General features: G+C 57.9%; 5 protein-coding genes across 5 annotated transcripts; 1 reads left to right on the top strand and 4 right to left on the bottom strand.

Moving 5' to 3' along the window:
- Positions 1-2901: 2901 nt before the first annotated feature.
- DCS_05197 (uncharacterized protein) lies at positions 2902-3321 on the bottom strand (the record flags this gene model as incomplete). The annotated part of the gene is made up of 1 exon (XM_040802503.1): positions 2902-3321. The coding sequence occupies one exon, from the start codon at positions 3319-3321 to the stop codon at positions 2902-2904; it is 420 nt and encodes a 139-aa protein (XP_040657536.1).
- Positions 3322-3358: 37 nt separating this feature from the next.
- Positions 3359-4216, bottom strand: DCS_05196 (2-deoxyglucose-6-phosphate phosphatase; the record flags this gene model as incomplete). Its single annotated transcript, XM_040802502.1, has 3 exons — positions 3359-3846; positions 3926-4035; positions 4098-4216. The coding sequence occupies 3 exons, from the start codon at positions 4214-4216 to the stop codon at positions 3359-3361; spliced, it is 717 nt and encodes a 238-aa protein (XP_040657535.1).
- A 1276-nt stretch (positions 4217-5492) lies between these two features.
- Positions 5493-6396, top strand: DCS_05195 (pyroglutamyl peptidase type I; the record flags this gene model as incomplete). The annotated part of the gene is made up of 3 exons (XM_040802501.1): positions 5493-5549; positions 5619-6065; positions 6145-6396. The coding sequence occupies 3 exons, from the start codon at positions 5493-5495 to the stop codon at positions 6394-6396; spliced, it is 756 nt and encodes a 251-aa protein (XP_040657534.1).
- Positions 6397-7560: 1164 nt separating this feature from the next.
- Positions 7561-9860, bottom strand: DCS_05194 (Kelch repeats protein; the record flags this gene model as incomplete). The annotated part of the gene is made up of 4 exons (XM_040802500.1): positions 7561-7836; positions 7902-8141; positions 8198-9697; positions 9813-9860. 4 exons carry the CDS (start codon positions 9858-9860, stop codon positions 7561-7563), a joined length of 2064 nt encoding a protein of 687 aa, XP_040657533.1.
- Positions 9861-10973: 1113 nt separating this feature from the next.
- On the bottom strand, positions 10974-12071 carry DCS_05193 (RNA cap guanine-N2 methyltransferase; the record flags this gene model as incomplete). Its single annotated transcript, XM_040802499.1, has 3 exons — positions 10974-11667; positions 11768-11866; positions 11941-12071. 3 exons carry the CDS (start codon positions 12069-12071, stop codon positions 10974-10976), a joined length of 924 nt encoding a protein of 307 aa, XP_040657532.1.
- Between the last annotated feature and the right edge of the window lie 1191 nt (positions 12072-13262).

Here is a 13262-nt window from a genome sequence, read left to right as displayed (position 1 = left end):
CTATGCTATGCCCTCACACCGTGCTGCAAGTACGTGCGCGTTCGTTCATCCTTCGTTCGACCTGCCCACGGTTACGACGAGTGTGCAAATCGAGTTCGTCGTAGAAAGGGCACTGACCGTTCCGGACTCCGCAGGGGCGCCAGCGTCGTAGCGTCGTCTCGGTCCCGGACGACCACGTGCGTGCGGTGGGAGGAAGGGTGGCAGGGCGGCAGGGCGGCGCACACCTTCTCGTCCCTACGCACCATCTACGCACCGTCTACGCACCGTCTACGCACGATACATGCGCACATGGGGGACGATCCGTACTGTGTGCGTGTGCGCCCGGCACGGAGTTCAGTTACTCCGACGTGCCACGACATGCTACGAGATGGTGTATACAGTACGTACGACTACATGCATGTACTCCGTACGTGCTGGCGAGGTACAAGTATTGTACCGGCCGAACGAGAACTGCTGTAATACTCCCTCGTCTCTGCCGGGTGCTCGCCCCCGCGAACAGGCACCAGCACGTCTCCGCATGCCATGGACGTACGAGTGCACACGACTCGCAGGCGGAGTGGCAGAGGAGGCAGATCGTGTATTGGGAATTGCCTGTCGGAATAAGCACGCACTCGACCGAGTACTTCCGGTACGTGCCTGTGTAAGTGAACTCGCTTGTACTTCCGTACACTGTACAATGAACACTGTGCTTGGGCGTCCTTGCCAACCGGCAGGACAGGGTGCGACAATCCATCCATCCGTCTCCGCACCACTCTCGTACCAGCATGGCCGAGTGCATGTAGCGGTACAGCAGCTTCGCAATGGCTGTACATGCAAGTACATGCCCAGTACGCCGACCTGCACTCGGCCCTCCTTGCGTCCGCAGGCAATGCCCCTTCGGTGTTAACCACGCGCGCTAACGTGCACATGTAGATGGGAGTACATGCGCGTTCCTCCTTGTACACCTACATGCACCTGTGTTCGAGGACGGCCGGGAAGGTGCACTCTCGCTTCTCGGTACGCCGAGTGGAATTCCGGTTGGTCCGAAGCCGAAGGAGCCACCCGACCTGGTTGGCCAGCACGGCCAACTGCCCCCCCCCCCCCCCCTTCTCTCTCCTCTCCCTCCTCTCTCCCTCCTCCCCTCCCGCCCTCCTCGCTCCTCGCTCCCCCCTCGCCTACGGTAACGTGTACGTGAGTGCAGACGACTCCTCCGTCGCTCTCAAGCCAACCAGAAGGCCGCCGAGGTGCTGCCACCCTCCGCTCCGGAAACCTTATCGACGTCATCTGCGGATGGCCTCAGGGCGTCCAGGCCGGCCGGTCCCCCGTTCGAGCAGCGGCTAGCGGACATCGGTACGGATCAGCCGCTGTTCTTGTTCGACGCTTCGCTAGCGGTCGACGCGGGATCCATTCCCTTCCCATCATCCTCCCAAGGCCGCATCGCTCCTCGCCGTATCCGGACGTCATAGTCCGCTGAGCTCGGCCAGTGAGCTCGTCCAGTGATCCGGTTCGATCGATGCGCCGCCCATGGGGCCCGACGCGGCTCCCTTCCGTTCCTGTCCACGCCTTTCCCTTTCGTCCTTGGCCTTTCGTCCTTTGCTGCCGACCGTGGCACTGCAGGACGCTTGGTCGGGACCACATGGATGAGGGAAATGGAGCCTGGGGGTGGGAGGCTTCCGTGCAAGGGCATCGGGGTGCATCGTGGGACGTCGCCGCACCGTGCTCCATCTCCGGTGCAGATGGGTGTGCCCTGTCGTGCCGTTGACGTGATGCGGAGAGAAGCAGACTCTCACGATGTGGCAGTCTGCCATCTCCTCTCTTCGCGCACCGAGCAGCACCGCGCAGCACTCCGTGATGCGGTGCGACGGGATCCGGGTGTGGGGTGCCTGTCCCGTGCTTCCCGAATCCGGTCCGATGCACGACCGTCCGGACATGGCGCACAGCGGCAGCCCTCGAGAGGTCGAACTCGCGCAAATGCACTCCGTACATGAGACGCACATGAGTGGCAGGGCATGAGTGGCAGCTCATGCACAACCTTGCCTGCACCGTACCGATACCAAAGTACACGCAAGCCAAGGAGTGAAAGGTACCTCGACCTTCATTCTTCGAGGCGTTCGTGTGCCGGCGTACACCGGATTTCGTCTGGAAGGAAGCCGTCTCCATTTCTCCGCTCCCTCGCATCCAGCGGATGCCGTTGACATGTTGAGGCTGTCGACCCATGTCGGAGAATTTGCTCGACACGACGACGAGACGCGTCGTGTCACCGGCGCCAGCTGTTACCGAGTACGATGGAGGACACACTAGACGCTCCGTGCCTGGCACTACGTTGGTCCATCACCTTTCTTTTTCGCGAGCTTCGTTTGCATCTACCTGCGCAGGTAGGGTCTGCAGCCAGCTCCGTGGGCAAAGTAGGTGTAGGTGCACCTGCACGTAGTGGGTAGGTCGGTGCTCCGTTCCATAGCCGAGTGGCAGTCTGCTGCCTGGACCCCTGCGCAGGGAGAGACAAGGCGGAGCAGTTTCCGGCGTTGGCAAGCGACCCCCTTCCCCTCGTCCCCTCCCCCCGGGCGGAGGATGGAGCTGCATTGGGGTTCTGCAGCAGACGAGGCACAAGCGAGAGCCTCTTGACTCTCGCCAAGAAGTAGCACGGATACGTATCCATGTACACTCGTGTACAGGCAGTCTAACGGCTTCTCGCCGGAGGAATCGGGAAATTACCGCAAGCGAGGGGGGGAGGATGTGATATATTCAGGGTCGGGAAACATGCGCGTACCCCCCTCGGCAAGAATGACGACGTTGTGAAACAAGGGGAACCCGTCACCCTCCCACCCATACGTGCAACAGACTCCATGAATGGCTCGTCCCCCATCTTGCATCCAGGGGGTGAGGTCAGGGCGATCGAAACCCTTACAAAGGGATTGTTCTATTCTATTGCGTCAGCGTCACGGGAACTGGAATGTCATGACGGAGCCATTTGCTGCCGTCCCTGATGGATGGATGCATCATGCATTCCAGCCCACGCTCGGCGCCAAACGCCAAGGAAACGGCCCCCAAGAGCAGAAAATGAGCCCGTGGCAGGGTCCACCACGACGTCCCCTCGCCTCGTCTCGTCTCGTGCCTGCCGTCTCTGTGGTTGTCTCCTGAGGTTGTCGCCTGTGACTGTCTCCTGTGGTTATGTCCTGTGATAGTCTCCTGTGGTTGTCTCCTGTGGTTGTCTCCTGTTGTCTCCTGTTGTTGTTTCCTGTGGTTGTCTCCTGTGGTTGTCTCCTGTGTTTGTCTCCTGGATGTCTCCTCCAGTTGCCACCTAGGACTGCCTCCTTCTGGCTGCCTCCATTTGGCTGCCTCCATTTGGCTGCCTCCTTCTGGCTGCCTCCTTCCGCCTCCCTTACCGCCGCAGCGCATTGGAAATCTCGACCGTCACCTTTCCGTCTCTCCGTGCGATGACCTTGACCGACTCGAGGTCCTTGACGACCCAATCCGGGCCGGCGGCAACAATCTGGTCGACGGTGTGACTCGTCACGAGGCCAATGACCTTGCAGCCGGCCGCCTTACCCGCCTGGATGCCAGCGGGTGCGTCCTCGAGCACGAGGACGTCGGCGGCGGCCTCCCGCAGGCCGAGCTTGTCGAGGCCGATGAGGTAGCAGGCCGGATCCGGCTTGCCGTTCAGGACCGACTCGGCGGTGACGAGGTGGGACGGCTTCGAAAATTGGAGAACGTCGAGCCATCCCGAGACCAGGGGCTCGGTGCCGGAGGTGACGATGGCCCAGGGACTGGAATGGGCTATGAGGGAGTCCAGGAGGGATCGTGAACCAGGAATCTCGACGGCATCATCGCCGTACAGCAGGGGAAGCTGTCCTTCCAAGTGTCTAACGTCTGCCAGGCGTCAGTTTGTCCATCGCTACGGTTGATCACGTTCACCGTCCACTTTCAATCGCCTACGGGTGGCACGCACATTCCCAGTTTGCCTTTTCGGGCGCGAGTATCTTGAGCACGTCGATGCTCCGTCGACCGTGGGAGGTCTCGAGTATCGTTTCGGGTGCAACGCCAATCTCCTCGCCGATGCTTCCCAAGGTCAGCCGGGGGGGGGTGGCACGAGTAGAGGAGAGGTGGAGGATGAGACTGACGAGTTCCAGTGCTTGATGATGGCTGGCGTAGAATCGATAATGGTTCCGTCCATGTCGAATAGGAAGCCTGCGAAGGAGACCTGCTGCGGAGGCAGCGTATATTGCGGCTGTGATCCCATCGTTTCGTCGTCGTCTCCTCGCCTCTTGTTGACGTGCAGGATAGTTTCGAGGGTTCTGGGAGTTGATGCGAGCTGAACGCGGCGGCGGCGGCGAATACGGGTGTGTCGCCTTTATCTACTCGCACTCGTGTCGTTGACTTTGACTCCGGTCACGGATCCGAGTCCATGGCACGGGTCGCCTCCAGAAGGGAATTCCGCAAGCCCAGCGGGACTTCCTCTACGGGTTAGACGGGTTTCCTTGTCTACCTACCCTATACCCACGTGGGAAGCCCCCGTTTGGTGAGGCAATTGCAGGAGCATCTCGCCGTGTGGGCGCCGAAAACGGTTTCCTCATCCTTCTGGATCATTCCCAGCGACTTGTGCCGGGTGCGACTTGTGCCGGGTTGAAGTTTTCCCTTGCGCAGGCGCTGGAACTGACCTCGTGTGACATTCTTGATGCTTCATGTTGGAGCGGCATCTTGGGAGTAAATGACAACGCGGCATAGCTTGATTTGTTGCCGGTTACTTCTGAAACGAGTCCGGAAAGTACGTCATGATCGAAACATATCCTCCTTCATCTTGATTCTTTCTGTTCCGTGGGCTAGATCGCTCCAAGGAAGGGGGAGGATTTGACGAATTGGATTGTTGGGGAAATGGTTGCCGATATTCGTGTCAGTACTCCGTACAGAGTGCAGCAAAGTGGCATAGCAGTGTAGGGTAGGAGTAATCGTAGACCCATATTTACAGGAGTTGAACTTGCGGAGAATAATTACGTAAGTGGAAATATGTCGCTATCGGCAATCAAGTACCTCCCCACGTTAACAACAAGGAAAGTGACATTGGGCCGCAGTCCCTCCAAGTAAGTACAAGTACCGATCATTCCATCATCGGAAGGCGGTGGCGGCATTTCGCCATTCCGACTGTGGTTAGCACGGGGTCTCTCGGCCGTCCCCGCCCCCGCCGTCCGCCCCCGCGCTGTTGCCAGATGGTTCCAACGTCCGCGAGCCCGAACGTGCGCTCCCCCGTTGGTGGCCGAGGTGACGAATCCATCCCGACTTGTTGAAAGAGGCTGAAATCGAACGCCATACACCTCGTCCTGGTCGCGGGCAGAGTCTCTGCTCGGAAGAGGTGACGGTTCTCGCCTCATCACGGAAGCCCCCTGCCGAGCGCCGAATCCTCCTGCTTTGCATCAAAGGAAAGGAGAGGAAAGGAGAGGAAAGAAAGTGGCGAATTGCGTCGGCTGCGACGACAACGACGCCTCGCGAACCCACCTCGCCCTGCAACTTGGCGCCCGACCATGGGTTCCCAGGCCAAGGACACCAAGGAGCTGACCGTCCTCGTCACAGGCTTTGGCGTAGGCCCGCCGCTCCCTCGCCCCGTCTACGTCTCGGTCGCACAGTCTTGCTGACGATGCGCCCGGCAGCCCTTCCGCGACCAATATCCCGTGAACCCGTCGTGGGAAATCGCCAAAAGCCTCCCGTCGCATCTCCCCCCCCTGCGCGCCAAGGATGTCAGCGCCCGCCGAACTGTCGTCGACATCCCCTCGGTCCGCATCCTCGTCCACCCGACGCCGATCCGGGTCAACTACAAGGTCGTGAGGGAACTCGTCCCCTCCTTCTGGAGCACGTACGAGGGCCACAACGTCGACATTGCGATACACATCGGCATGGCTGGCCCGCGGCCATTCTACCAGATTGAGCGCAGGGCCCATCGCACTGGGTACAAGTCCAAGGACGTCGACGGTGCCTTGCTCGAGGATGAGGAGGAAGGTGGTCACGACCAAGATTGGATATGGCACGGCCTGCCGGACGAGATCACCACCGAGCTCGATCTCGATGACGTCCTCGGCCGATGGAAGGAACACAGTGCCGTAAGCTCCCCTCCCCTCTTTCGGCTCTGCCCGACGAGTTGGACGACCGGCCGGTGGCTGATGATCCGTGAATGAGCAGGAGGATATGGACCTGCGCATATCCGAAGACGCCGGCCGATATCTTTGCGACTTCATCTACTACTCAAGCCTCTCCACCTTGTCGAGGCAAAAGCGTCCGAGAAAGGTCGTCTTCTTCCATGTACCTTGCGAAGCATCCGAAAAGGACATCTCCCAGGGCCGGGAACTGGCTTTGAACCTCATTCGGTCTATTGTCGAGAGCGAGGTGATGGAGAAAGGCGTCGCAGAAGGTGAGCCGACGGTCAAGGCCTAGTCGGCGGGCCACGGCAGACTCTCCAACGGCTTTGGCGTCGTGGGCACCGCATTCATCGGGATCCGTCTGCCATCGCTTCGTAGATGTAGTGCCGAGTAGCATGATGGAACTCTGGCCATATTCATGACTACAAATGCCGATGATGATTTGCCTTTCTAGAATGCAGCCGTCGCTGAAATGAATGGCATTTTGCATGCGCGTGATTCGCCGGTATAGAACTGCGAGGCCCTGAAAATGAATTCCATTCCCGACCTCCGACCCCTGATTCCCGATCCCCGATTCCGTAGCGAATATTCCGCCCGATCATCTGATTCAAATTCCAGAGATTCCGGGATTCTACATGCTATCTGTGCTGTACGGCGACCTGAGCACGAGCTGCGTTGGCTGCATTCGCCGACCATCTCCCTCCACCCCGGAGTGGAGTGGATCTCGTGGTCGCCGAAACTGCGCCCCCGCCGCCCCACGCACCGTCCATACTTACAACCCGACTGACTCCGAGAAGAACTTGCGATATAGAATTCATGCGTCTTCTCATAAATTCGGCTTCCCTGCCTGCACATCAACCATTTTGGACAGAGAAATCAAGTCCAAGTCTGCACACCTACAGCAGCACCTACCATCCCGCATTCGCCATGTGTCGAAAAGCAGCTTGCGAAACCTGTGGTATGTCTCGTCGGCTTGTGCCGCAAAATCCGGGTGAAGCCATGCTTCCCGCCATCGCCGCGCGCTCTCTCGCTTCCACCTCACGACTGACAAACGGACAGGAAAGACGAGCTGGTGGGGCTGCGGCCATCATGTTCCAGCCGTCATGGATGTCGTGCCGACCGCTGACCGCTGCGTCTGCGACCCCAAAATAGAACGCGACGGCAAACACTACCCGCCGATGAGCAAGCATCCGGCCTGACTCGTGGCCAAGGCCGCCGCCGCCGTCCTCTGGACAAGAGGCAAGACCGCCATCTGGTCGCCGGAGGGGGTCGTGGAGGAGGCCGTGAGATGAAAGTAGCTTTCGATGGTGGGTGGGATTCCTCGAGCAAAGGCAAAGGGTTTGTGTGGATATATCTGAACGGCTCCGCCGTCTTGACCGTCGTAGATCGATAGAGGACAAGGCCGGTTGGCTCGGTAGAGAATCAGTCCGTTCGTGGAATAGAGTGAGCGGGTCGGCACTCATCTTCTCCTGGCGCCCCCTCCAGCTCCCGCATCGCCCCTCTCCGCCAGGCTCACCACCTCCTGGATGCCTGCTGCCTCCTGCTCTTCCTCGAGCGCCGTAATCTCCTCGCGGCAGTCCCACCATTTCTCCTCGCTCAGCTCAAAGGCCTTGGCCTTGATCTCCTTGACCGCTAGCGTTTCCGGCTGCACGTTTTTCCACCGCAGGTTCGTCATGAGAATCTCCTGCCACTCGTTCGTCGTCCGCACGAAGAACTCACGGCGCGACTCAGACGGCTGTGATGGAATGTAAGCACCTGGCCGAAAACTCCTCTCCTCTTCGACGCGGGAGTGGGGCATACCCTGGGGTGCGGGAGACCGTCGTCCACCGACGTTGCCGTCGTCTCCGTCTCATCCTCCTCCGATGCGGCCGAAGGCGGCAGCGAAACGTCGGATGACGTGCTCGAGACCGCATCCTCCGACTTCTGATTCTTGTTCGCGACGGCAAGTTCGGCGCCCAGTTCTTCCATTTCATCCTCGTCGTCGTCGCCTTCTTCGTCATCCTCTTCGTCGTCATCCTCATCGTCCTCGTCCTCCGATTCCTGCGACATGAATTGGTATCGCCTCCTGCGTGATGCGGAAAGGGAACGGCACTTACGATCCAGTCCTCGACAGGTCGACTGAAGACCTCCTTGCACCCGTCCAGCTTGCTCAAGTCGATAGCGTACAGGTCGTCAAAGGTGAATTCCCGGTCTCCCTTCTCGAAAGTGCCGCCGTAAATGTAGAGCACATCATCCTGGACGGCAAGCTGAGCGTTGAACCTCACGTGCGGCGGCTCCATCGTCACCGTCATCTCTCGCGCTGGCTTCTCATCGTCTGCCTCGTCAGCCTTCCTGTCGAGCTCGATGGCATCGGCGTCGTCCAGCGAGGCGCCGGTTTCGAGGGCGGCAAGTTGCCGCAGCAGCTCTTCCTCGTTGGCCTGGGCGCGGCCGCGCCGACCGGTCCTCTGCTCCGCCACGTTCTTCTTCTGCTGTCGGGGTTTGCGCAAGCCCAGGGGCATGAAGCGGTTGCGCTCGACGTTCCAGGCGAACATTTGGTTGAAAAACTCGCTGTCCATGCCTTCCTCGCTCTGCTCGACGTCGTGAACGCCGCCGAAGAGAATGCCGCGGCCTTTGTGCCAGGTCATGGTCGCGCCCGCTCGAGACGGGTTCGGCGCGTTTGCCGGCTTCTTCCGCCTCTCCCAGCGGACTGCCGGCGGGGTTCCGGCCGGCGCCTCCGCCGGCGGCATGGACATGCGTAGGAAGAAGCAGTCTTCGTGCACCTTGGGAAGGAGAACGTTCTTCTGCCCCTGGCCCTGCGTCTTGACCGCCTTCTTCTTCAGCGCGACGGTTGCCTTGACGCGCGAGTAGCCACCGAAGAGCACGGCACCGTGCTCGCAGGGAAGAAGCGTGAAGGAGGATCTCGCGTCAGGCTTGAGCTGGGCTTGCGGAAGCGTCGGGCAGTGCCACTGGTAGTTGACCGTGTCGAATATCCACAAATCGGCGAGGTATTTCGTCTGGTTCGACGTGTCCTGGAAGCCGCCAAAGAGGATGATGTACTGCTTCCAGTACGTCATGCGGTGGCCGCTCCTGGCCGTCGGGCTCTTGTCCTTGCCCTTGACCTCGATCTTGCTCCACTCCCTCGTGGCGGGCTCGAGCCTCCAAAAGTCCGAGTAGTGATGGAAGGTACCTTGCTTGGGGGAGGAGAACTCGCCTCCGAAGAGGTAGACGTAGGCCGGATTGCTCGCCCGCGTCCAGGCGTGGCCGGAGCGAGGCAGGGGCGCGTTCGGCGAGGTGACGAGCCGCCACTCGTCACGATTGACGTTGTAGATGTGCAGGTCGTTGTAGAACTGCGCGAGCGAGCCGTTGAAGTACTCGCCGCCAAAGAGAAGCAGACTGTTGCTGTCGTGAGGGGAGGCCAGAAACGTCGAGGCAGACCGAGGCCGTGGTGGCTGCTCGCACACCGTCTCGGTGACCTTCAAGAATTGTTCCTGCTGGCGGCGGTACTCCTCGAGCACCTCGTCGAGATCAACATCTTCCACGTCACTGCCATCCAGCTTGGCCGCCTTGACCTTGGCCTTCTTCTCTCCCTTGCTTGCCTGCTTGGCTGCCTTTTCGGCCTGAACATGGCGTCAGTGTCTTGTCAGTGGTGGGGGTGGATGGACGGGAAGAAATCTCAAGGCTGAATGTGAATGAATGAAACGAGGGGTAGGTTGCAAAGCATGGCCGCCTCACCTTCTTGGCCTTTTTGGCCTCCGAGCCCTTCTTCTTGTCCTTTGCCATGGCAGCGGAGGTAGTTATGATGTAGAAAGCGACTATTACGCTCAAATTACTCGCCCGGCCTTGCGAGGGCAGGTGGTCTTGGCCGGTGATTTCCGCCTTTGGTTGAGATTGCCTTGAGGCCGATCACAGTGTTTATTGGTAAGGGCATACTGTGTCGTGATCCACAGCCCCATTCAGCATCCTCCAGCATCACCCGTGCTACAGTTCATCGAACTCGTCTCTACGATTCAAATCTACACTGCAGTCCTCGCCATTGAAATCCGTTGAGGATGAGAACACAACTCAAAAGGGTGAGAGAATTTATATGGCAACGACAGATGGCAAGCGCCGAGAGTGAGAGTGGACCTCCCCACTGACACCGCCGACTCTGTTCACGACGGCGCAGGAAGAGCTGTAATACGTAGGCGATAAACACGACGCATGCAATTCGGCGGGTTGTAGACGATGGTTACTCTGGTAAACATGAACGTAGCGGATGACATTGACGCCGATGCGGACGGCATTCGATCTTGCCCACATCGTCATTCGATCTTGCTGCACGCTCGCTTCAGACGGTGTGGTTAACCCCTCCCTGTTCGACTGGAGAGATGCGTGCATATGGATGGCATGCCGTGCCAGCTGGGAAAGACTGACGAGACCAAAGGTCGAGGGGTTACTTGTGAAAATGGACGAGACTCCAGGTTGCCAGTCGTGCCAAGGCTCGTTTCTACCGGCCAGAAGAAGACAGGAGCCAAGTGGCGGTCCATGAAAAACTAGCACGATGATCGAAGAGCCGACAAGGGTACTTTAACATTCGAATATGGCTACGGCGTTCGTCATGGATGCTCGAGGTTGCGTCTCCGAGACTTTGCGTGACGTTGCCAGGGATATCTTCCTTGGGGGGTCAGGATCCAGTGCAAGTACTGCCAAGATGGGGGCAAACTCACCAAAGGGTATGCTGGCAATGGCTTATCAAATGAATACTCGCCAATGGCGAGGTGGAAATGGCCCGGAATCCCGAATGGGCAATGTGACCTTCTCGAGGAAAGGTGGAGTTGTGTGGAAAAGTACGGATACAACCCGGATGGCCATGTGCCTTCGAATGTAGTCGGCCATCCGACGAGGGCAAGGCGGCTATTCTTCTTGAAGGGGCCCCTTCGAACACTGAACAGAGGGGGGGGAGTCGCTATCGTCGCTGTCGGATGAATCGGATGAAGAATCGTCCGTGGAACTCGTGTCGGAGGCCGTGCATCCATTCTCATTCCGGATGGGTTTCACGCTGGCCGGTATATAGGCACTCATGGCCTTGCTGGCGCCGTACATGCAGTACTGAATGACGTCAATCTTTCGATTGTCGGGCGCAAGCTTTGCAATCTGCCGAATGTCGCTGGTCCTCGGCAGAAAAAGTACGTGATCCATGGGCTCGTAGGCGGCGTGGAGTTGGTCTAGGTTGTACGGCTGCATCGTGTGCAGATCAAAGATTTCGTCGGAGCGATATCCAGGGCCACCCCAGGGAGGGCTGGCAAACAAGACTGTCGTGGCCATGTCGACTTGCAAGTCGGGATGAAGATGGTGAGGGTGCTTCACCAAGGCGTCCATGTACTCGAAACTGTCTCCGTTGACCCAGGTGATGAGGGAAGGGTCGACGCCGTACACCTCTGCGTTGTGCTGTGCGCAGGCGAGCGTCGAGGTATCGCGCTCGACGGCGATGATGTGCTCCCAACGTTCGCTCAGGGCGAAAGCGATGGTGTTTCCTCCGGCACCGGCAAAGGCGTCTATGAGGACAGTCTTCTCTGGTGCTACTCCACCAAAGCTGGAAGCAATGGCACTGATGAACGAAAGAGCATGAGCAGGTAGATTCCAACAAGCACCCGGAGACGTCGATGGATGAAAAAAAAAAAAAAACAGGGGGCAAGGATGCCACTCACTTCGCAACTGGCTCCGGAGTGACTCCAAACCAGGCATCGTCGGTCAAGTGCACACCCTCGTCGTACCACGAGAAGATGGAGTACCTCTGGGCAAAGTATCTGCGCATCCGTATCCACGTCAGAGACAGAGCCTACGGTAGGACCCTGCGGCCATGGCAAAACCAAAGACTCACTTTTGAATGTCCCACGGAACTTGCTGCTTGCCTTCGTAATGCCGGCACTTGTCATCCAGCGGCAGCCTTTCGGCAGGTCGCAGGGAGGAGCCGGAAAGCTCTGAGATGTTCGGACCGTTTGTGCTTCCCATATTGTTCCCCATCAATACCACCCGACCCGGCTCCTTTTATCTCATGCAGAATGGCCGGATCGCAATGCGAGACAAATGTGTATGCGTACTTGAGCGAGTGAGTGAGTGGGTGGGTGAGCGAGTGAGTGAGTGGGTGGGTGAGCGAGTGAGTGAGTGGGTGGGTGAGCGAGTGAGCACTGACTGGAGAGAGAGTGTATGAAGGAAATCGATATCATGGGCCCCACAGGGTTTTCGATGCCATCCTGCCACCACAGTACCTGTACTGTGTTGAACGTTGAGGCCCAGCGAGAAGTGGGCCGAGCTGTGGCTGGACTCGGCGCAGCGCAGACACTGCTATTTTCGGCGCTGCTTGCTCGACCAGGAGTCAATTCATGTACTACTAGGTAATCAGCTTGCGCACGCGACCACACCGTTATGTCGCCGTTGCGATATGATTCATTACAGAGCACGGTGCTTACGCCGGTGACTTGTTGTGCAGCGTAGACTACGTGTTGGGTGAGATGAGGACGATGATGCTCGAACATCAACTACAGTATCTCGATCGCTGATTCACCAACCATGTACAACCTGTAAGTACAGGTACGGTGAGCATGCACTGTACCTACTTACGTACTCGCTCAACCTCGTCAGCATACCCCTAGTGTCAAATAAACGCTCTCAAAGCACGCATATGAAACCAACTTGCTTGGATACGCCGTTGGCAATGTTAATGGGGACGGAATGTAAGGAGAAATTCTGTCACAGAGTCCGATACGGAATATCATAAGTAATGTTGTCCGTATTTAAGTACACTTATAATTACTTGCATCAATCCGTAATGTAGTATGTATATTTGCATGTACTGTGCGGAGTACATGTTGCTGTACTGTAGTGGTACAATACAGTACGGAGTACGGAGTACTAGTGTAGTACACGTACTGTAAGTATGCAAGTACTTACAGTAAGTAAGTATGCAAGTACTTACAGTAAGTAAGTATGGAGTAATACTGTATTATTTTTGTACGGAGTACGGAGTATTACAGCTTTCCTAAGAGAAGGTCCGTTTATATTGGCACCGTCAAGCAACATTGCGATGTCCGAGTATTCAAATAAGTTGGCCAGATATTCAAGACTCATTTTTAGCCCAGTCCAACAGGTATCTACCAAGCACCTAACTACATGTACTTACTGTACAGTAAGTACCTAGTACTT

Source organism: Drechmeria coniospora, chromosome 02, assembly GCF_001625195.1.
Source record: "Drechmeria coniospora strain ARSEF 6962 chromosome 02, whole genome shotgun sequence".
Taxonomy (NCBI): Eukaryota; Fungi; Ascomycota; class Sordariomycetes; order Hypocreales; family Ophiocordycipitaceae; genus Drechmeria; species Drechmeria coniospora.
This window is presented reverse-complemented; position numbering and strand designations above follow the sequence as displayed.